Below are 22459 nucleotides of genomic sequence, written 5' to 3' on the forward strand. Positions count from 1 at the left end.
TTTGATGTACTGCTGGTACAGCTGTGATACACTACTGCGTGACGTGTCGAGAAGTTTAGCAGTTGCTGATATAGAGCATTTGCTCTTCCGAGTGCCATTGGTTTGTATGCTATCAAAACTTGCTTAAGATCGTTGCTTTTACCCATGATAACAATATTCCGCATGCCCATCGAAGAAGCTCTAACATTTGTGACACAAAAGACAGTAATTTGCCTTTTGAGTAAATATCTTCAAATATGCTAGTGGCAAAAATTTATGGAAGCGGTCTTTTTTCGAAGTTATTCAAAATTTTTTTAATGAATTTCTGAAGATTAGAAGCTACTCGTATGAACTTTTTTTTTTTTTTTTTTTTTTTTTTTTTGTGTGGGTGGGTGTGTTTATTATTTAGGTAAACTTATGCTTCATCAAATGTCATAATGTATTTCTATTTATCTCCTGTTAAATAGTTTTCATACAGGGTTCTACAAATTGTTCTGCACTAACCCACATGCCTCAGCAAATGTTGGTGAATATCAAGTTTCTTAGCTTTTCCTGGTTGTAAATCTTTGTTTATTATTTATTGTTGCTACAGATGTATTTAAAAACTTTACAATATATTTCTTTGTCAGTGGATTTTCTCTTGTTACCAATGGTTCAACATTACAAACATTAGAAACAGTATTTACTTATTTATTTATTATTATTCCGCCTGCTTCACCCCTCAATGGGCACTACAGGTCAGTCATGTTATTCTGATCATTGCTACAGCAACCTATTTTGGTTGTTTATCCTTTCAATCTCATTATAGATAAACAGATTTAATAATAGTTATTTCTTTTGTTGGGTGCTCCAACTTACAATTTTTTTGGGAATGTTCATATAAAATTAGCAAAAAGTGTTAGTTAGCTTAGAGATATTTACATATATATATATGAGTTGAGGCTTGCTGCCTTTACATTTCGTCAGGTGCTTAGACCTGGTTATCTATTATTAATTTTCTCTTAGAATAGACATACTCTATGATAGTTCTGATGCCCGCTGTCCATAGTAATCCTGAAGATTTTGAGGCTATGTGATCCCTGAAGCTGAGGAAGAAAGTGATGGGAGAAGTGAGTGGCCAGTCGTGGATATTTTTGGGTATTCGTTTGGACTTTTCTTTCCACGCAGAAGTAATGATTTTCCCTTTCCGCTTAATAATGTTGCTTTTTTGCACTTAGAAAATTTAATAATGTGCATTTTATAACATTTTTGAATTATGAAATAGGAATATATTTCTTTGGAAAATGCAAAGACATATCTTTCAATCCACAACTTATTTACATGCAACATTTTGAAACAAGAATAAATTTTAAAGTAGTAGACGGTATTTCTCATTTCAAATAAGATGTTGCCAAAAACTGTTATTCCAAGCCACCTGCTTCTTTTAAACTTTTCATCAAAATCATTCAAAGAAAGTGTAAACAGACTCTTTATGTTAAGTCCAAAATACACACAACACGCCCAAACATACCGGGTGACCCATTAAGTTCATTAAACATTTGAAAATTCAATAATTCATGGAATAGTGTAGGTAGAGAGCTAAAAATTGACACACATGCTTAAAATAACATGGGGCTTTATTGAAAGTAAAAAAAAAAAAAAAGGGGGGGGGCAAATATAGCACTGGGTAGTAAAATGTCAGTGATGCTGCATAAAATTCATGTATGAAATGAGCTTTAGTGAGAGAAGGAATTGGTCCCTTCATGACTTTGTTACTTTTCTCTCCTTGCTTCCAGATGTTGGTCACGATGTGATGTGGATTTTATCACATCAATCGTCATCTGACCCTTTTTCTTCGAGGAAATGCATGGTTCTGCTATTCAAGCTGTCAGTGTGACAGCTACGAGGTACTCTGATATATAGCAGAATCGCATCATCCCTAGTTTGGCTGATAAACTAAACACCTGTTGGAAGGTAGAACTTTTATGCAAAATGGCACTCCATCCCTATGCATGAAAGACCTCTTGCGCACATTTTTTGGTGAGGATCGCATGCTGAGTTGCCACTTTCATCATGCTTGGCCTCTCAGGTCCCCAGATCTCAATTAATGTGGTTAATGGTTGTGGCATTACTTGAAATCGTAAGTCTACTGTGATCATCCGATCTCATTAGGGATATTAAAAGACAACATTCGACAGCAATTTCAATTTGTACAGATAGGCTATACAGCATGGTTCCCAACCTTTTGACTAAAATACCATCTAAACAAAAATTTAAAAATTTTCGTACCACCACTACATTCTACAATGTTTATTTTTCAATTTCTCAATAGAAATATAATTATATATATATATATATTGCCATATGTACAACCTACTGGCTATTTGTATTAAATACACACACATAAAAAATATAAGATTAAAAATTGGTTACCATTTTAATTATCAAAATAAGTTATAATACTTTAATTAAAAAATTTATTGCGAAATATGGGCCTGTTTAAGAGAGATCAATTGCTTTATGTCTAATCTCATTTCACTTAGTTTTAACCGTAAATTAAGCTCCACTTTTAATTTTGTTCTGTAATTATTTTTCAAATATAACATTGAAGGAAATCCTTGTCCACATAAATAAGTTGTACAAAAACGCAATAAACATATAATAGTTTTATTTGATATGCCATTAAGCTCTTCTTTCCTATTCAGCCAAAAGTTCACAAGTGTGTTATTTCTGAAATCTTCAGTTAAGAGTTCGATTACCAGAAATTTCTCTCTCAACTGTTCTTTTCCTTCACAAGATAAGCTTTTACATACATTTGAACAAAATATATTTTTAATGCAATTTTCTTTTTCATAATCCTCGGGAAAATGCATGTTTAAATTATTTATCAATGGAAAACAATGATTTTTAATGCCGGATGCTATTTCTTTTATTTTCAAATTATTTTCGGTGAGAAAACTTTCTAAAAGTGATAAAAAGCTTAAAATATTATTATCCAATGCTTTCATTTTTAGCTCAAGTTTTTTATAATTGCATTTATTTTATCTCTAATGATAATTAAATTAACTATTTATCCTTGTAATCCTAAACTTAATTCATTTAACGTTCCATAAATATCAGCTAAATGCAATAACCATAATTTAATAAATACACATATTTGCAATTCAAATTTTGAGTCACAGAGGGAAATTTTATTTCTGGTCAAAGTTCAAAAAGATGATTTAAAACTTTGCCTCAGGAAAACCTTACTTTAGAATGTAACAAAAGCGTTTCATGTTCATCGCCCATCTTGTGGCATAAAATCATAAATATTTTTGAATTTAAAAGCTTGGCTTTTTATAAAAATTAACAATTTTCACAGCTTGATTCAAAACAATTTTTAGGTTTTGGGGGATTATTTTGGCAACTAAAGCTTAACGATGAATGGAAAAGCGAAAGGTGCAATTTTCTTTATTTAATAAATAACATCACAATACTTTGTTTCTTTAGGTACCACCTTATTTTTCTCTCGCATACCACTGGTTGAGAATCCCTGCTATGCAGTGCAGTTCACAACACTGTCCTTCAACTACAGGTATTATTGATGAATGACGGCCGACATGTTAAACATTTGCTATAAAATAGTCTTTGCTAAACATAAATTGTTATGCTAATTATTGCTTTCTTTATCATACAAAGCACTTTCTCTTGCCCCCCCCCTTTTTTTTTTTTTTTTTTTTGTCTTTCAATAAAACCTTATAACATTTCAAGCATGTGGTGTCAGTTTTTACCTCTGTACCTGCATTTTTCAGTGAATTATTGAATTTTCAAATGTTAACAGTCTCTTGGGTCAACTGGTATACATATACATAATTTTTATGTATACTTATGTATTTTCCGAATATGTATGTATAAGTAAGTTTGCTTCGTGATTTCCATGATAGAATGCTTTTCAAATAAGAACTCATGAAATTATTCTAGGTAACAGATTAGAATGATTAGTCAGGTTAGAAATTATTCTAACTTCAGTGATTCATTCCTATTTGCAAACTGACAGAATTTTTTTATGTAAGCTCTTGAAACCGAAGTAAATAAACAGAATAGCTATCTGTAAAAGAATGCAGCAACTTTTGAATCATGCAATAATAAAAATTAATTAAAAACTCATAAGCTTATAATATTTATAAGTAAAATACTTACTTTTAGATGCCTTTTCCCTTGAATATGCGCTGTCCACATCATATCTGAGTTCATATGAGCATCACAAATCTATAATGAAAAAAAATTGGAATTTGGATAAGAAATCAATATTATACATTTATTAGCATAACAAATTAATCATGAAAAACAATAAAGTTATCTAACAATTTAAAAAAGCAAAAGTGAAACATAAATATATATATATATTAATTACTTTTATTTTGAATATATATATATATAGGTAATAGATAACATTAAAAAATATCAATGCATAAAAAATTTCCTGGTACATAATGTATTGGGAAAAATTTCACAAACAGAATTATCCTTTCTAATTATATACACAGAAATCATATTTTAAATTTCCCCGAATTTCAACAACTGTTAACAAACAAAATAAATATCCCCCTCATTATTAAAAATAAGACTTAAGAGACTTCTTTAGAATTGTTTTTATAATGGCTTAAAAATAAATATAGCAATATTCTTGCACATGAATGGTTCATAATGCATCCAATGCAAGCAGAGGTGATGGTAGCTTGATAAAATTCATTTTCCCAAAAGAAACACTTTACAGTTCTAGAACTTTTCACAAAAGTACTCATACAGATCTTCCCAGTATGACAGAGCATGATCAGTAGTTACCACTTTATTAACAATGCTAAACAGAATGCTAGGCAAAGCATATATAAACAGCAAAGCTCACACGCAGATCTCTCAATACTTCGAAGTCGACTCTGAACTAATAAATTATGTTCCCTTCAGTCTTAAATAGTTTTCTAGCAGTCAATGCGAAATTTCCAATTCTTGAATTTTGAAATTCTTCAATTTCTTGAAATTGCTGGAACGTATATACAACTACAGTTACAATTACGCATAGGGCTGGATATAGTTACAGTTATATAGAGGGATCAGACCAATTACAATCATGCAGGGATCAGACGATAACTTCCAGAAATAGTCACCACATTTGGCAATTTATCACCAAATTTAGCAACAAAAATTAGTCAGCAAAATCATCACCAGATTTGTGCTATCTCGCAAATTTGGCAAGATTGCTATTTACCTTAATATTAAATGGACTTGCCCCTGTAACCTTATTTTTCTGATGGAGGTTTGCATTCTCGAGGCATTTCATGCTACATTATGCATTATTATATTATTATTATGATATATTTTACAAACATGCTACAAATTTACATATAATTTCACTAAAATTATTTACATACACAAAAAATTTATAACATTGCCTGCTTCCAATGACTGCATGTCCCTGGCAGTAAGTACAATGCCTGGATACAACAATGCATACTTACAATTAAGGAATATCAATGCAGTATTCAGTAAATAACATAAGACAAATCATGTACTCTTTTTTTTTATTTCTAATGGCACATTACAAAACAAATGAACATCAAATAATATACAAAACAAAGACAAGAAAACCAACATCAGTATATTTATAAAGTCAGGTATTCAATCAGTATATTCATTCCTCATCACTCAATAGCGCTCCCAAATCAAAATACAAGCAAGGACAGGACATTCGCAATGATGTGCCAAGTCCATGTCTTCCTTAAGATTGCATTAGGGACAAAGAGAGTAGGGAGCAACACTGATGCATTGCAGGGTCTTACAAAGGCAGTTGTGGCTAGATATAAGATGGAATAATGCAACAGATTTTTTTTTTAGGCCGTTCGGGTACTTCAAAAATCTCTTTAAACCATGGCTTATTTAATTCAGAAGTCAAACAACAAAAATCATTCAAAAAAATCTTTCTGTTCTGGTTAACAATCCTAATTCCAATCTATCTTTGCCTTCGGCCTTTAAAGAAATTATGTTTTAGTTCTGGTTTCATCAACAGATGGCAACACTTGCTTATTCTTCTCCAGGTTTTCTTATCTTATCTAATCATTATATCCTATCTCGTTCATTTGCAGTTTTCCAGCTGAGGATGGTGGTTCGGTAAAACCATCAAAACTAGTCCGGTGAAAATTTTGAAAATACAATGCTGATTTTTGTTGTTTGACTTCTGAATTAGTATTTGTTCAGAGTGTTATTGTGTCTTAATCATGGTTTATTTTTCTTTCTATATACGAATTCTTGGAAAAGGAAGTCCCAGGGGGCTTTTCTAACAACTAACATAATTGGAGTTGCAGGACAAACCAGGTTGTGATGTTTGAATGGCAGAAGCTCCATTCTTAGCCAAAAAACTGGCTGCCTCATTACCATGAATTCCGGAATGGGTAGGAATCCATTGAAGTATAACCTCTCTGTCATTACTTAACAGCAAGTTAAAAAAACCAAAATAGCATTCAACAATTGAAAAGTGGGAATCACTCTGAAAGTTAATAGCTTGAAGGGCGACTCTGGAATCTCATAAAACCACCTTAGAAAAAAATTTCAGATAAGTTTGTAGTTGTAGCATGGATCAGTGGATGGCCACAGTTTCACCATCACCGCTCCTTGAAGGCATTACACCGGAATCATTTACTCGCAGAAGTAAATCAGCTCTTTTTAACGATTCACCGCTCACTAACAATGACCTTGATGAATGCACTCGGAACAAGCGTGGATCTAAAGCGATGTGCAGAAATGGGGGGGGGGAAGCAGAAAGAAGAGAACAAGGAGAGGTATCACTGGAGTCAACTCAACCAAAAAGCACCACTTCCACTCTGAACTAAATTCTTTCAATTGTACTTTTGAAATTCCCTAAAAACACATTTTTACATAAAACAATAAAAGTTTTGAATCAAAAAAATGCTAAAACTTAAAAAAATAATGAAAACTAAACTCACTTTTGTCAAAGATTATATTATTTTATTACTATAATTTATATTTTATTGCTGCTACAAAGCACAGTGTAAAAATACACTCACTTCCAAAAGTAAGCACAAAGATGTAAAATGAAAAAAAAAAAAAAAAAATCAATAAATACTGCTTTGATTGACACAAAATTTGGCAGGAAAGTAGCATATATTTTTATGCATAAAACGAAATCAATAATTATATACAGAAATGAAAATATTAAATTTTTGTAAGTTATCAGATAATGGCATACTGAAGACTTAAAGAGAATTATGTATAAAGTGAAAATAAACAGCATAAAATGAAAAAAAAAAACGGACATTAATAGGGTATGTGATCCCTCCTCATCTGTATACAAAGTTTACACCTTGTGACTATGCTTTCAATTAGGTGGTCAACCACCGCAGAATTAAGCAATCGCCATTCTTCTAGTAGAGCAGTTTCCAGCTCAATAAGAGTGGCTGGAGGTGGGAAACGTGAAGATACAGCACGGCCGAGAGCTCCCAAAGGTTTTCAACGGGATTAAGGTCGGGCGAATATGCTGACCATGCCATACGTGCAATCCCTTCACTCTTCAGGAAGTCATCGACGATGTCAGCTCTATGGGGACATGCATTATCATCCATTAAAACAAAAGTAGGGCCACTGCTGCAGTATACAATCTCACAATGGGTTCTAGGACTTCATCTTCATACCAGACAGCCATCAAAGAACCCCGTTTAAAGATGAGCAGGTCGGTGCGGTATCCTAAAAAATTCCTGCCCACACCATAATTTTTCTGCTTCAGAATGCATGACATTTTGGGACTGATTGCATGTTCCTTGTTCACGCCACATCCTTATACGCTTGTCATCTGGCTCCAGAACAAATCTTGACTCATCAGTAAACATGACATTGCCCCAGTCAGACACATTCCGAATGACATGTTCCCGGCACCACTGCAATCGTGCCCTCTTGACTGGATGAATAGAGGAACACGAACTCGAAGTACCTGGGCATACAGTCCACTCATATGTAATCTTCGGCGCACAGTAGCTGCAGATATCGCCTTACAAATGGATGCTGTAACCATAGATGTCTTGCGTGTGGAGGTCGCTCTGTGATTCCGCTTGGCTACAATAGCAATATATCGATCTTCCGCGGGACTTGTAACTCTTGGACGACTGGCTACGGGCCTTTGGACAACTGTCTGTGTAGTTTGGAATTGTTTCCATAAAAGTGAAATTACAGAATGATGAACGCCGAAGGAAAGAGCAACATCTGTGATCGACTGTTCTGCTTCAATGTGCCCCACAGCATGCCAACGCTCAGAATCAAACATTCGTCTTCTGGAAGTCAGAGAAACACGTATGTCTTGAAAACAAATTGTACAAAAGTTTTAAACACCTTCTATCAACACTTATAATCAACTTCTGTAACCCTTCATAAAGCTGGCTTCTTATAAGACTGCCTTTTTAGTGTATTTTTTGACATGAAAGCGCGATTGACTGTTGCCTAACATATTTGCATACTTCTCTCTGCAGCGAATTTCATTCTCTTCAATTTTGCTTGGCTTCCTGAAATTAGCATTTTCCTCTCCGTGCTTAACTTCTGGAAGTGAGTGTAAATTTTTAGATTGGAGGCATATCCCAAAGAACAGGAAATATCTGCTAACAATACTGAAAATTTTTCTTTTTCTATCTAATTTGCTAAAATGATAACAAATATCGCTTAAGGTTCTTCTATTCAGTAGAGTCCACATTTTGTTCTGCAACCTTGAAAAAATATATTTGATAGAAAAATTTATGTTTATAAATAAATATATACTAATTCTAAAGAAGATTTAAGAGACATTAACAGCTCTTGATTACAAGATGTTAATAAAATAAGTAAATAAATAAAAATAAAATTTATTATTTTACATAAATATTACAGTAATATTGCATAAAAAATGTTTTACCTAAAATACATAGCTATCCTATGATAAAGTATTCAAAGAATCAAAATGAAACTCAAAGGAACAGCTCTAAGGAAGCGAAAAGAGCAAATATAATTAAGACACCACAGGAGCCAGATTTGGGGCTAGAACAAGAGTGAATAAAGAAGACTGCATTGGAATCAGGTCTACAGCTACAACAGGAGTGAGGAATGACGACTCCACAAAACCCAGATTTGCAACTAGCGCCAGAGCATTGACAGCTGGGAATCCAAGGTTCCCAGCTGTCAATGCTCTGGCGCTAGTTCCTCTAAAGTAATGGAGTTACGTATTTACAGATCCTCACACTGCCAGATGGGGGGGGGACTCCATCCATTTCCAAATGGGGGGTCAGTTTCGCTGAGATGGATCGGTTTATTTAATGCTTTGTGTTTTACAGACTAGATGGAACACAAACAAAAGCATACAGATATACATACACAACAAACACACACACATAAAAAATAGGTCAGAGACCTTTCCGGTAAACAGTAAAGGAAAGAATACTAGTGTTTACATTAAGAGGAAATCAAAGCTTTGGGCAAGCTTCCCAACAACAGCTCAGTGAACTGTTAAAGAAACAGGGCTGTGGAGTCGGAGGCAGACAGATTTTAGGGTAAAAGGAATCGGAGCGGGATTCGCTAAAACAGGTCGATTTCGACTGCAGTTTTTGTTGGACAGATTGAATTTGAAATGAAATTAAAATGAATTGACAGATTGAATTTGAAATGAATTGAAAAAAAATTAATGACAAGCTGAGTTATTATTTTTATTTACAAACTGTACATTAATAAATAGTTATTTCCCATTTTATTGACATATTAATAAATAAATATAAGAGTGGAGGAAGGATGTGATATATTCCATTAGTGATTACTGATTCATTTAGTTACAAATCTCACTGCTAAATTTAGGTAAGCAGCAACAGAAGCAAGAACTCCCAAAATTGATGCCATTCTTGGGAAGCAAGCAGTAAAATAAGCAATTATTGATCAAGCAACGCAATAAGGAAGTACATATTTGATGATAAAGAGGTTTTTAGAACTAAGAACATTTTAGAAGATGTAGATAACCCTAATGTTTCATTAACATAAAGACTGTGAAATGATCTTGCAGAATTGGAAACTTTTCTTTTTACACTGTATATAGCTACAAAAAAGCTGCAATCTGAAGAATTGACAGGGGGTGAGAAAGGAAGAATGGGATGTTTGTTCTTTCTGAATGGAGGGTTTATTGCAGAAGGAATAATTTCTTCAATGAAGAAAAGAGAAACTAGTTTGCTAGACAATGAGATCTTGATGAGTTCAATATATGTAGATCCGAAGCACCAAATTTTCTTGGATGACAAACAAATTAAAAAGGCAAAGAAAGCCATCTATGAACTTTCATTAAGAATGAAATTATTCTCAGAACAATTGGCGAATTCGAATCAGGACAGTCAAACTGCAGACATTGCAATTGAGTCTCTATCATCCTTTTCCAGTGATGAATTAGATTTTGAGAAATATTTTTGGATAATATTGTAAAGGCTAAGGCAAAACGAATGAAAATAAAGAACCAAGAGCCTTTAGATATAAAAATGAAAAAATACAAACAAGATTACTACACTGCCTTTGAAGAAATAGATAAATATGATTGCACTCGCAAGACACCTTTTTTAGAACTTATAAAAATCTATCCTAAAAAGTTAAAAGAAGTAGCCCTAACAGTAACAACGCTTCCTCCTCTCAAGGTTGTGTGGAAAGACTCTTCTCAGCTCTGAAGTTTATCAAACTGGATTTATGGCCCTCCAATAAAAAAGATCTTGCCAAAGCTATACTTTTTCTTAGAAATAACAAATGCCAGTTTTTCCATTTCATAATAAATGCTAATTAATATAAATAATTTCCTATGGCATCGATTTCTTTTTCTGTAGCATCTATTACTTCTTTTGTATTAAAAAAATAAGCTGCAACTCATGTGTATATGTTTACACATACACATGAGTTACATATAGTCTTTAAAATTACAGGAGTCGGAGTCAGAGTCGGTCATTTTCCTTACTGACTCCACAGCCCTGTAAAGAACTGCCATTCCGTTTTTGCCAGAGTGCCAATCATTCATTCAGTAAAGTGAATTCGTTCTTTGAATCAGTTCCAGAGCGGATCATCAATCTCTAGTCAAGAACAGTTGCATATGAGTCAATGGGTACGTACAAAATAACTCACAATGAACACCTGCACCAGCATTACTGAAATCACCCATTCTGGAATTATCAGTATTATACTCACAACCATTCTTCTGTGTAGAAAGAATTTATAGTTTCTTACATCAAAGTTTTAGGCACAAGTATACTGTTCATATTATAAATATTATGGGGACTATGTACTATGGTCATGGAAAGGGGCTAACTTGCCTAACGAATAGGATTTGATGACTTATAGATCTGAACTACAACGTCGTTCATCCCATTTAAACTTGTGTAAGGACCATCCCAGAGTGACTGTAGCTTAAGAGGAAGTCCTTTGCATTGAATTGTATTCCATAACCACATTTTGTCACCTTCACTGAATCGATGCCTTGTAGCTCTCATGTCATATTGAAATTTCATCTTCTCCATTGCTAAGTTGACTCGTTCTCATGCAAAACTGTGCATCACTTCAAACCGTGCTTGGAGTTTCTGAATGTACTCAAACAAGAGATCAGAAAGCAGATGATCATGACCGAGAAACATCTGGTATGGGAAATAGCCGGTAGTCTCATGGACAGTACTGCGACAGGCCAGTAAGAAAAGAGGTAACTTCTGGTCTCAGGTCTTTTGATTTCCGGAGATGATCAGCAAGAGTTTATTAAGGATGGTCCTATTAAACCTCTCTGTCATACTGTCTGACGCATACTGTCACTGTCATACTGTCTGACTTGCTGGAGATGATCAGCAAAAGTAACTTCTGGTCTTAGGTCTTTTGATTTCTGGAGATGATCAGCAAGAGTTTATTAAGGATGGTCCTATTAAACCTCTCCATCATACTGTCAGACTCATACTGTCACTGTCATACTGTCTGACTTGCTGGAGATGATCAGCAAGAGTTTATTAAGGATGGTTCTATTAAACCTCTCTGTCATACTGTATAACTGTAGATATAAAGGCATTGTTTAGCTTTTATCTATGCCAAGTACTCTACAAAGTTATTTTAATTACAGAGATAAACTTTCTTCTATGATTGGAATGTAATTAAAGAGGCACTCCACACCAGGAAAGCCAATGCTATATCATTGTTTGTTACAATGATAGCCTCCTAGTTAGCGATAGGATACACTCGCAGGGCACTTTGTAAAGTAATAAATAACAATGAGAATGCATTTCTTGTCATCAGCAGTTTGTGGGCACACTTGCCAACCTATGACGGTAAAAAATCAGGAGATTTTTTGCAAAAGACTTTTTAAATGATAAAAATGTAGTTTTTAATAATGAATTAACTTTCAATAGTTACTAATTCTTAAATGCAAGCAACACAAAAATACCTAACACATAAAAAACATTTTTATTACTTGCATTGTTTAAGAAAACAAAAACAAAAAACAAACAATAACAACAGCAAAAAAAGGACACTTTAATCAGTTTTCGTACAAATGTTATGAACAGTGGCAGATTTTGCTTTCGTTAAGAAAGAAACTTCACAATTTTGTTCATAGCAATTGCCACGTAGGTCTGCTTTCACTAATAAAAGTTTTTCTAATGTGTCATCACTAATATTAGATCTAAATTTAGTCCTCGTTTTTGCAACAACACTTAAAATCCTCTTACACTCTGCATTACTATGGGAAACTGTCAAGATGGCCAACATAATTCTAGACAGTTCACTATATTTTAAAATTCCATCAGCACCTTTCAGTTTTCCAATTAAACTCCACTGGGTGTCAATCCGAGCTGATTTTATAACTTCATCTAAGTTTTCTAATTATAAACTGCAAAATTGCGACTGCAATATTTTTATCAGTGGCAACAATAATCTCATCATCTTTCATGACTAAATGAAGTAACAGAGGAAATCTGTTCAAAAAGTACCTTACATCATAAAAAGATGCATTTGCTAGAGCAGAAACATCAGCAACTTTAGCATGCAAAATCACTTCCTTCGTTGACTGGAAATTTATGTAGTATGTAATCACATAACCGACAGAAGTAACTTCTAACATGAAGATAAAATTTATTTTTGTCTTCTTCTGAATGTACTTCCACTATTTTTGTAGTTGCAGCTCCCATTAACAAATCTTCATTGTTCTTCTAATTTTCTATTTCACCATAAATCTCATCATATATAGAATTACAAGACAAAACACAGACTGGTTTTACAAACTTTTATAAAATGTCTTTAAACAGATCATAAATCATTGATTGCAAAACATGAATTAATAGAATTCTGCTTTGCAGAACTATGTTAAAAACATCGAATGATGGCAAAATGAATTGTAAAAAAAGCAAAAAGCTTTGTTAAGGTCTGAAGAAAGAAACATAAATATTCGTTCCTCACAAGATAAACTTACAGTAATCGGAAAATGTTTCGTGTGTTGAGCAATTTTTTTTTATTTTGAGAGAAATTTGTATCAGCTTTATGCTTATATTTTGCAGTATTATTTTGAGAACTGCCAGTTGAATTGCTGTGAATGGTGCAGAAATTACTTTATTTTTCTCAAACCTATTTTAAACATTGGAAGTAGTAACTACATCTCCATTTACTTTAGGTATTTTATACCTTCAATAGAGCCTTTTATCTTAACTCTCGAAGCATATACTTCTTTAAAAAATGCAAGAAGTGGGTTCCATTGATCAAGGATTCTAGATAAGCATTTCTTTAAAGACAGCCAGCATGTACATACATGTTTCAAAATTTTTCTCATTTCAGTATTATGCAGCTGTTGGAACTGTTTCAATTTTCCCTTCCTTTTAGAACTCCTTTCAAGATAATAATAAATATCAACAATGTGTTCATCTGCATTTATTGGTAAAGAAGATGCCCCTTTTTCAGCTGCTAAATTTAAGAGGTGACAGGTGCACCTCATAATCTGCAAATCTGAATTTTCCTTTCTTAAGATGCCTGCAACACCAGTCTTCAAAAGCCTACCATTACTGGTACTTTATCGACACAAAGTCCTAAGCAATTATCCAGAGGGACTGCATTTTATTTTAAAGTTTTAATAATTAGCTGTACTATATTTAAACCTGCCGAATGTCTTTCTGTGGGGACAGAAAGTAAGCTGCACTCAATTTCTGAAGATTCTGGATAAAAAAAACAAGCAACAATTGGATACAGTTTTGATTCGGTATTGCTTCCATCCGTAGAGAGGCAAAACGGAGCTGTTTTAATGCAATAAATAACTGAAGATTTATTTTTCAAACCCATTTTTTTTTTTAACAATTGCACCTGTTTTGGTCCTTGAGTATTTCTTAGTGATTTCACTATCGAGAAAAATTTCTCTAAATAAAGCTGCAGTGTGATCCGACGCATTCAGTGGCAGGTTGTGCTCCAGTAAAAAGACAGAGAACAGACATTCTGCATTAATAACTTTTTGGTCCTTTGTTTCCGAAGAAAAATTTAATTTTCGTTCCCCCCCCCCCAAAAAAAAACAACTTATGTTGTCCTTGTGTTTTTGTGTGCACACACGTTTGAGAACATCCACCCTTCCACCATGCGAAATCGAAAAATCGCAACGACAGACAGTACACATGGCAAATTTATTACATTTCCTTGAGGAAATAATGGAAGGAAAGTCAACTGTGTACAATTTTTGAATCGTACACGAGTATTTCACCTTTCTTGCAGACATAATAAAAGATGATAATTTCTAAAACTATTTTCCGAAGGCACATGTACTCAGACAACTCAGGACACGATGAACGAAATAACTAAAGAACATCCAAATAACAGTCTTGAGCTTGCTTTGTGCTCATTGGCTAATATATGCCAGATGACACGCAGTGGAGCTCGATGCCCATTGGAGAACTGGAGAACGACGTTTCTGGATACGTATATGCTCTCACTCACAAAGCAGAAGTTCTCATCTGATTCGCATGGTTTTTGTTCTAGATACAATCTAGAGAGAATTCAAATGCTTTCAGACGTCCAAAATCACTTTTTTTTTTTTTTTTTTTTTTTTAAATTCATATAATGAAGTATTAAGCCAAGTTCCATAAAAATTGTGAGAAATTTTAAGAATAAGAAGTCGGGAGAAATATATTGTAAATCGGGTTGGCAGGATAGCGGTCGAAAATCGGGAGAGTTGGCATTTCTGTGGGAGGAATGCCAGAATGTCAATGGCAATGTGTTAAAAAGGTGCTTCTACATTGTAGCATTGCAGCTTTCCTCGGCTGCATTTCTCCGATCCCTTCCAACATGCACAAGCATCACACGATTGGCACCTCTGCCCTTGTATAACTCTTACAGAAATGCTCTCGAGCACTTGAAAAGTCATCGTTATTCTGAAGTAACTTCCTATCGGGCAACTATATAGTTCTTTAACAGCATTTAGGTTCTGGGATCTTGGAACTATCAGCAGCCATCAGAATGACTTATCCAGTTCAAAGCTCCGGTACAAGACGACATTTCAAATACAAAATGAGTCTAAGAGAGACCAATACTGTTTTACTGTAAGACTATATATCTAAATAATCTGCCAGGTAGTTTTCCCATTTCAAGACTCCATTAAATCAATTATTAGGTTTAATGTCACCATCTTCTAACTGGTCTTTCCTGACCTCATTGTTACTCCATGTATCTTGGTAAGGCAATGCCGAATTTGTAACCTGACGTACAACCCGATTAAACAGCTAATATTTTGCTCTGGACCTGGAACTATATCGGCAGCTTTCTGGACAGGGTCTTATAGATATAGCATCTACATTCCCATGTAATGATCCTTTCCAACGACTGATAATGATATCACATTACAGCAGTCTCTGTATCGATCTGGCTATTTCGATTTTGTGATTCTTGCAATTTGTAAACCAGGTCAATTATGCATATATTCAGAGCATAAATTTTCTGTTGATGAAATAACAGTGTAAATGTTCTACAGCTTTACCTAAGGTAAGTAATTTTTTTTCTGATGACATTGTAATTCCTCAGTTTAGATACATACTTGCTCCAGTATGCTAGATTAATTCTGACTGTTTATTTCTTGGGGAAAAACAGCATCATATTAAGAATAAATGGTTTGTCCAGATGAGAATATATCAGGATTGTGACAAATGTTAAAGCATTCTTCAATTTGTTAAATGTATCCTCAAATTCTTTAGTCCAAGAAAATTTTTGCTTGCCATCTCTGAGTCTGTGAAGAGGTCTTGCGATGGAAGAAAAGTCTTTTACAAATCTCCTTTAGTACCTGTCACAAGAAGTCACTCAGCTAATGGATATTTTCAGGGCATCAGTGCCAACAGTTTTTCTGGATCCGCACACATACCTACAACAGAATTCACTTGCTGTCAGAACAATTAATTTACATTTGGCAGGACATGAGATTAGATTAACTTCCTTCAATTTCTGATGCACCTTCTTGATATTTTCTAAATGCTCTTCAATACATTTCCTGATGAGGATAAAGGCATTAAGGTATACTAGACAGGCTTCGTACGAGAGACATCTCAGCACAGTCTCCATGAGGTGTTTGAATGTTGCTGGCACGTTACATAATCTCAACGGCATGACCTTCAGCTACCTGTCTGGTAGTATACAATCAAAAGTCTTTAATCCGGACCTCAAAGCTACAAACTTTCTGCGCATGTGTAAACAAATAATGCGTTTATGCATGCGCATAATACCTTTACGCATGCGCGCTTATGTATAATGAAAGGTATAAGTTAAGCTAAAATTATCTAACTATCTATTTCAGTTAATGTTGCAGGTTGCGTTGTTCCTTAATCTTCTAATTGGATCCGGCTTATTATTTTTTGCAGATTGTTAGGGCAATTTTATAAAAGTAAGCTTGAACTTTCGATTATGTCAAAATTCCAATTCTGGAGCTGCCAAAGGATCTACAAAGTGAGAGCTTGTTTCAATGTCCATCAAACAAAAAGTGGAATTGCTGGAAAAAAAAAAAATGAATAAAGGCATATCCTTTATTTCTCTAAGCATTCCGAAATCTGTTTATCAATTTCACGCTGCTCTGTGAGGGGAACACCGCGGCGAGCAATGAACTGGAAGTTGATCTGTCAGCACTATACTTATCTTCAGCGCACATGTTTTTATTTTATTCGGCTTATAATTCCTTACTAAATGTAGTATTTCATCACGATGTACTCTGATATGATTTAAATCAAATTCCTCGTCATTATAAATATCACGAATACACATCAAATAGTTTTCTGGTTGCAATTTTTTAATTTCGACTATGCATAATGTATGCTTTATACATGCACGCGTTGAAAGAAATGTTTAATAAAGTAAACAAATAAATATTAAGTTTTTTTTTTTTTTTTTTTTTTTTTTGATACCCTTTAGATCATAATTGCTCTTTATTTCATAAATTACGGTTTCATATTTTTAATTTTATAATTTCTGCATGCCATCTTACCAGATTTAAACTGATGATCTATAATCCGACGAGTCTTTTATCTTTAAGTCCCGACGAGTCCGGATTAAAGACTTTTGACTGTATGCTGTCTTTTCTCAGTCATCAGGGTGCATCTCTACTCGCCTATAACCATTTTTCACATCAAGCACCAAAAACATCTGTTTCAGATAGTCATCAATCCAGGGAAGAGGGTAGCTGTCCGCCTTTGTAATATTGTTTAGCTGGTGACAGTCAATGCAAAATCTAGTTGAATCTTTTTGACCAGGACGAATTGAGATGCCCACATGCTCCCTGCAGGCTAAATAACATCACTTTCTTGCATGTCCTTTAGAAGTTTTCTTACCTTTTCCTGTTTAGCAATCAGTAGACATCTTGGATGTTGCTGGATTGTTGAATGATCCCCCATACCAGTGCTATGCTGTGTCAAACTGGTTCGACTTACGTCAACTATATGGAAGAAAACCTCTTGATATTCTTGAATGACATGCTCTGCGCACTTCTGTCTTCATTGCTTATTTGTGAATTCTGGAATACTCTGATGTTGGGCTTTCTGAAGACACAGAGACTGGAGGATTACTGGTTGGTTTGATGCAGGTCATTTGAGTACATAATGCATCCACTTTGGCTTTCCTAATGATTTTTGCTTTATGACTAACCTTGGCAACCCTCACCAGGATTACGATCCTTGATAGGTCAGCAAGTGCCGAGGCTATTAGTACTCCTTTCCAGCTGTTACAGTTCTTAGGATATTCCATTATGCCACACCCAAAATTTTGGTTTTCAGTCATGTATCTAGAAAGTGAAAATTCTGTTCTTGCTGGTACTGTGATACCATCTTGGGCTATTATTTGGTGAATGGATTCAACTCCTTTATCTTTAATTCCAAACAGGGTTATGTCCTCAAAGGTAGAATGCAGTTCATTATTTTTAAAACTTCAGGGGAAAATTGTAGTCTAATCTAAATATGCAAGGGTCTGTCACATATGCTGTGTGGTTATAGGCAGCACTTCCAAACATGATGTTAACATTTAAGTTTCCATGAATGTTGATTTTATCATCAGACACAGTCTGAAGGGTAATGTAGGATGGCATACAAATGTGTTTACCCCAGCTGTTGAGACAAATCTTTTTGGATGATAGTAACAATGACTCCTGTATTGATAGTCAAAGTACCTGAAACACTACCCATATGTCCCACCATCCATAAGTCCATTACTGCCAGCATTCACTGCAGGAATCTGAAGTGCTTTAAAATGAAGCTTCTGAATATCTGATGATAAGATGCTCACTACTTTGTTCCCTACCTTTTTGCTTAGGAGCAATCTTAGCTTCTGTGCCTTGGGGTGTTCTGCCGTTCCTTTGTATGTGGCCTTTACCACTGCAGTTCCAGCACTTTATGGTTGGCTTGTTGCTTCTACTATTCCACCTGCATTCAAAGTGTTGACTTGCCTGTTTAAATCGTTTAGATGACCAGTAAGTTGATCTATGGGCTCCACCATATGAGCAGCTCTGACTGTGTGGTGGTCTCTACATATTATCTGCATATATTCTTGATTACATTTTAGGCCTTTTATTAAATTATTATTAGAACATTATGATTGACGATATAGAGACGCAAACAGTAATGTGAGAGCTGGAAGCAAGCAAATTAGCAGTAATGTCTGGCACGTTCAAAAGAGACCCCAGGAGCAAAGTCAAAATATTGATTCAAATGTTAGCTTCGATTTCAAATTATTGTGAATGGCTAAAGTGTTTATGTAAGTATCTGAATCAGCAGGGTTATGTAAGATCGTACTACATCGGTTAATTTGGGAAAAGCACAGCTTTGAAATATATATTTTTAGCAGTTAATATTTGGTTTCAACGAAAGTTTACTGCTACTGCAAATATCTTCTGCACAAACAGTTCACATTGTCATGTTTAACCAAATTTTGTCAAATGATTTTTGACATTTGAAAGAAACAGACTTGCTTTAGAATACTGTGTCGTGAAATTTGTAAAAAAATATCGTTATCATTAAGTACAAGGTGTCTGAAATAGAATTATCGTTTACTTCCAGTTCTGCTGCAAAAAGTCAGTCACAGAATGTCATCAAATCATGTGTACAGCTTTAGGTACTAATGCTGCATAATATGTGAAGGTTTTGTATACAGAAAGTTCAAAAACAAGGACTATGGCATTCTAGAAGCAGAGCGCTTTGGCTCGACTACTGATGTTGATGAGACTCGCCTGCGAGAACTTGCGGAAGAAGATCATTATGCAACCTACTCAAGAGATTGCTAAGGAGTTAGACATTAGTCACATTATACACTGCATAAACTTGAAGTAGAAGTTCAATCCCATTTTGCCACATGAGCATCAAGCATATATGGATGGACATGTACAGGCCTGCACTAATCGGCTCTAACAACGCAAGGATAAAATTCTGGACTAGATTGTCATTTGTGATGAAAAGTGGATTTACTTCAATAAAACAAGCTGAAAAGGGGATTGGTCCATGCCCAGTGAGCCCGTTAGCCACGACGCAAAGCACAATTTCACTAACAAAAAGATCATGTGTTGTATCTAGTGACATTGCTGTGATACTACCCACAAAGAGTGTCTGGAAAAAGCTAAAACCCTCAACAGTAAGGTGTACAGTGAGATGCTAGTCTGTGTTAATACTGCTATCAAGGAAAAACATTGAACCGAGCTTTGGAACAAAAAGGTAATGCTGCATCAAGATAATGCAAGACCACATGTGTCTGCATTCATCAACTGGACTCTGTGCGTACTCAAATGGGATCTTTTGCCACACCCGCCATACAGCCCAGACAACACTTCTTCACACTTCTACCTTTTATCACACCTGCAGCTACATCTTGCCAGTGCTATCTTTCATTCTCCACAGGAAGCCAGAAATACGGTTGATCTGTTTTTGAACTCGCAACCACCAATTTTCTGAGCTGAAGGCTTCGAAAAACTACTAAAATGTTGGCAGAAAATCATAGATTTTCGTGGTGATTACTACCTGCACTAAAGGTACTGCTTTCATGCTTTTTGGCGAAAAACTTTCCTTACAAGATATTTTTAGGACAAAAAGGGAAAATATGCAAAATAAATAGACTGTTAAGGGAAGTACTGCAAATTAAAATCAGAAGTTTTATTTACATATTTTTTATGTTAGATATTCTCCTCCTTTTAGAGAGATAAAAGACTAAGCAACAGAAATTCCTTATTTAGGATAAAGCAATACAGCATTAGCAAACGAAGATAAATATTACTATGCTCGTTTTGTTCACCTCTTTCATACATAAATGATAAAAAATGATGCATAAGAATGTAAATTAGAAATGATACAAAAAATATAACATTATACAATATGTAAAATGTTAATTTAAAGGTTTATAAAAACTCATTTACTCTCATACAGGTTTTTAAGTTCTTCAAATAATTTACTTTTAAAATTTCATAAAAACTGCCCAAATTTTCGAGTATAAAATTTTATCAAGGAATACTGATAAAATTCGAAGTTCTTATTTGAATATCATAATATAAATTTTTCAATTCTTTTCTTTTAAATCTTTTATAAACTTGTTATACTAAGTGCAAAACATAACTACAAAGGAACATTGGATCATAAACAAATCTGTTTTCAAATTTTGCAAACAAAAAATTTCTTGTATAATAAAGATGCCTTGAAATATGAACATGATAACCACAACCGATACTTTAAAATGCAGAGGGTCACTTGATGTGTGAGCTCCACGTAAAATGACTTCACAACAAAAAACATCTGTGTATAAACATCATATAGTGACAAGGTATGAAACTGCCAACTGCTAGGTGGCTTTCACTCAGGTGTTTTGTGTACATCTGTACTCTTGCTTTCACTTAAATTTTATTCTGATTTGTATTTTGATTTTATTTCTGATTTGTAATTAAATAAGATACTGCATGGCCAAAAAAGGATAATGATAGTAGTTAAATAAAAAAAAAAAAATAATAATGACTAGAATCATAATACAAGTGAAGAAAGATATTATAGACAATTACAAATATGGCGTTCAAACATCTGCTCAGCTCAGTACAGAAAAATCAATGATCTGCACTATTCTTAAAAATAGGGCACAATCAAAGACACTGATGTTGCAAGAGGAGAAATACACAATTGAAAAGTATGAAAGAAAGAACACAAATGATTGAAGAATGCTGATAAATCGCCGCTCATTTGGATAAACAAGCAAAAGTTAGCTAGCAACAGTGTTTGTGAAGGCATCATTTGTGAGGCAGCAAGGTGACAAGACGATGACTTGATAAAAATATTCCACATATAATTGGAGATACTGAGGATTGAAAGCTAGCAGAGTGTTGAGTAGTTTAAAAAAACAAAATTGCATATATAAGGCAATTAGGTATGCAAAGCTGTGAGTGAGAACCAAAAAAGTGCAGAAGAATTTGAGCAGGATTCATACGTAAAAACTGAAGAATTTCTTCTTCAGCAAGGATTCAACTGTGAAAAAAACCATTTCTTTGTGAAAAAACAGCAAAAGAAACATACCTCATTCAAGTGGAGGTAGCATTACCTGGATATATAAGTATCAATGAAAGATAGTCTAACACTTTTGCTACATGAAAAAACAAGTGGAAATTCAGGGCAAACCGTTACTTCTGTACCACTAAGAAAATACTACAGCATTTAAAAAAACAATGCGATCAAAATTACACTGGCTGTTATGTGGAGGGCTAATGGTAAAGCTTGAGTAAGTAGGCAACTTTTCTCACTTTATTCATGATGGTTTTTGCTTAATCCTGAAAAACTACTTCCAAAAAAACTATTCACCTTTAAAGTGCCTTCTTATGACAGATAACCCATCTGATCATCCTCAAAGCTTTGCAGAGAAGTTAGTGGAAGAGTTGGATTTCTTTACAGTAAAATTTCTGCCTTCTGATATCTCTAATGCAACCACCCAAGGATCAGCAAGTTAATTCAAATTTCATGAAGCTCTACACCAAAACACTTTTGAAAAATGT

General features: G+C 34.3%; 1 protein-coding gene across 1 annotated transcript in view; it reads right to left on the minus strand.

Annotated features, from left to right (window-relative positions):
• LOC118181281 (uncharacterized) overlaps positions 1-22459 on the minus strand; it is a 289332-nt gene that overhangs the window by 156445 nt on the left and 110428 nt on the right. The window contains exon 6 of the mRNA XM_085818979.1: positions 4138-4206. Within this exon, the coding sequence (XP_085675105.1) occupies positions 4138-4206 (69 nt within the window). The remainder of the gene's footprint in view (positions 1-4137; positions 4207-22459) is intronic.

This window comes from Stegodyphus dumicola, chromosome 6 (genome assembly GCF_044657685.1).
Source record: "Stegodyphus dumicola isolate Sdum_Otavi_A_Nest chromosome 6, ASM4465768v1".
NCBI lineage: Eukaryota > Metazoa > Arthropoda > Arachnida > Araneae > Eresidae > Stegodyphus > Stegodyphus dumicola.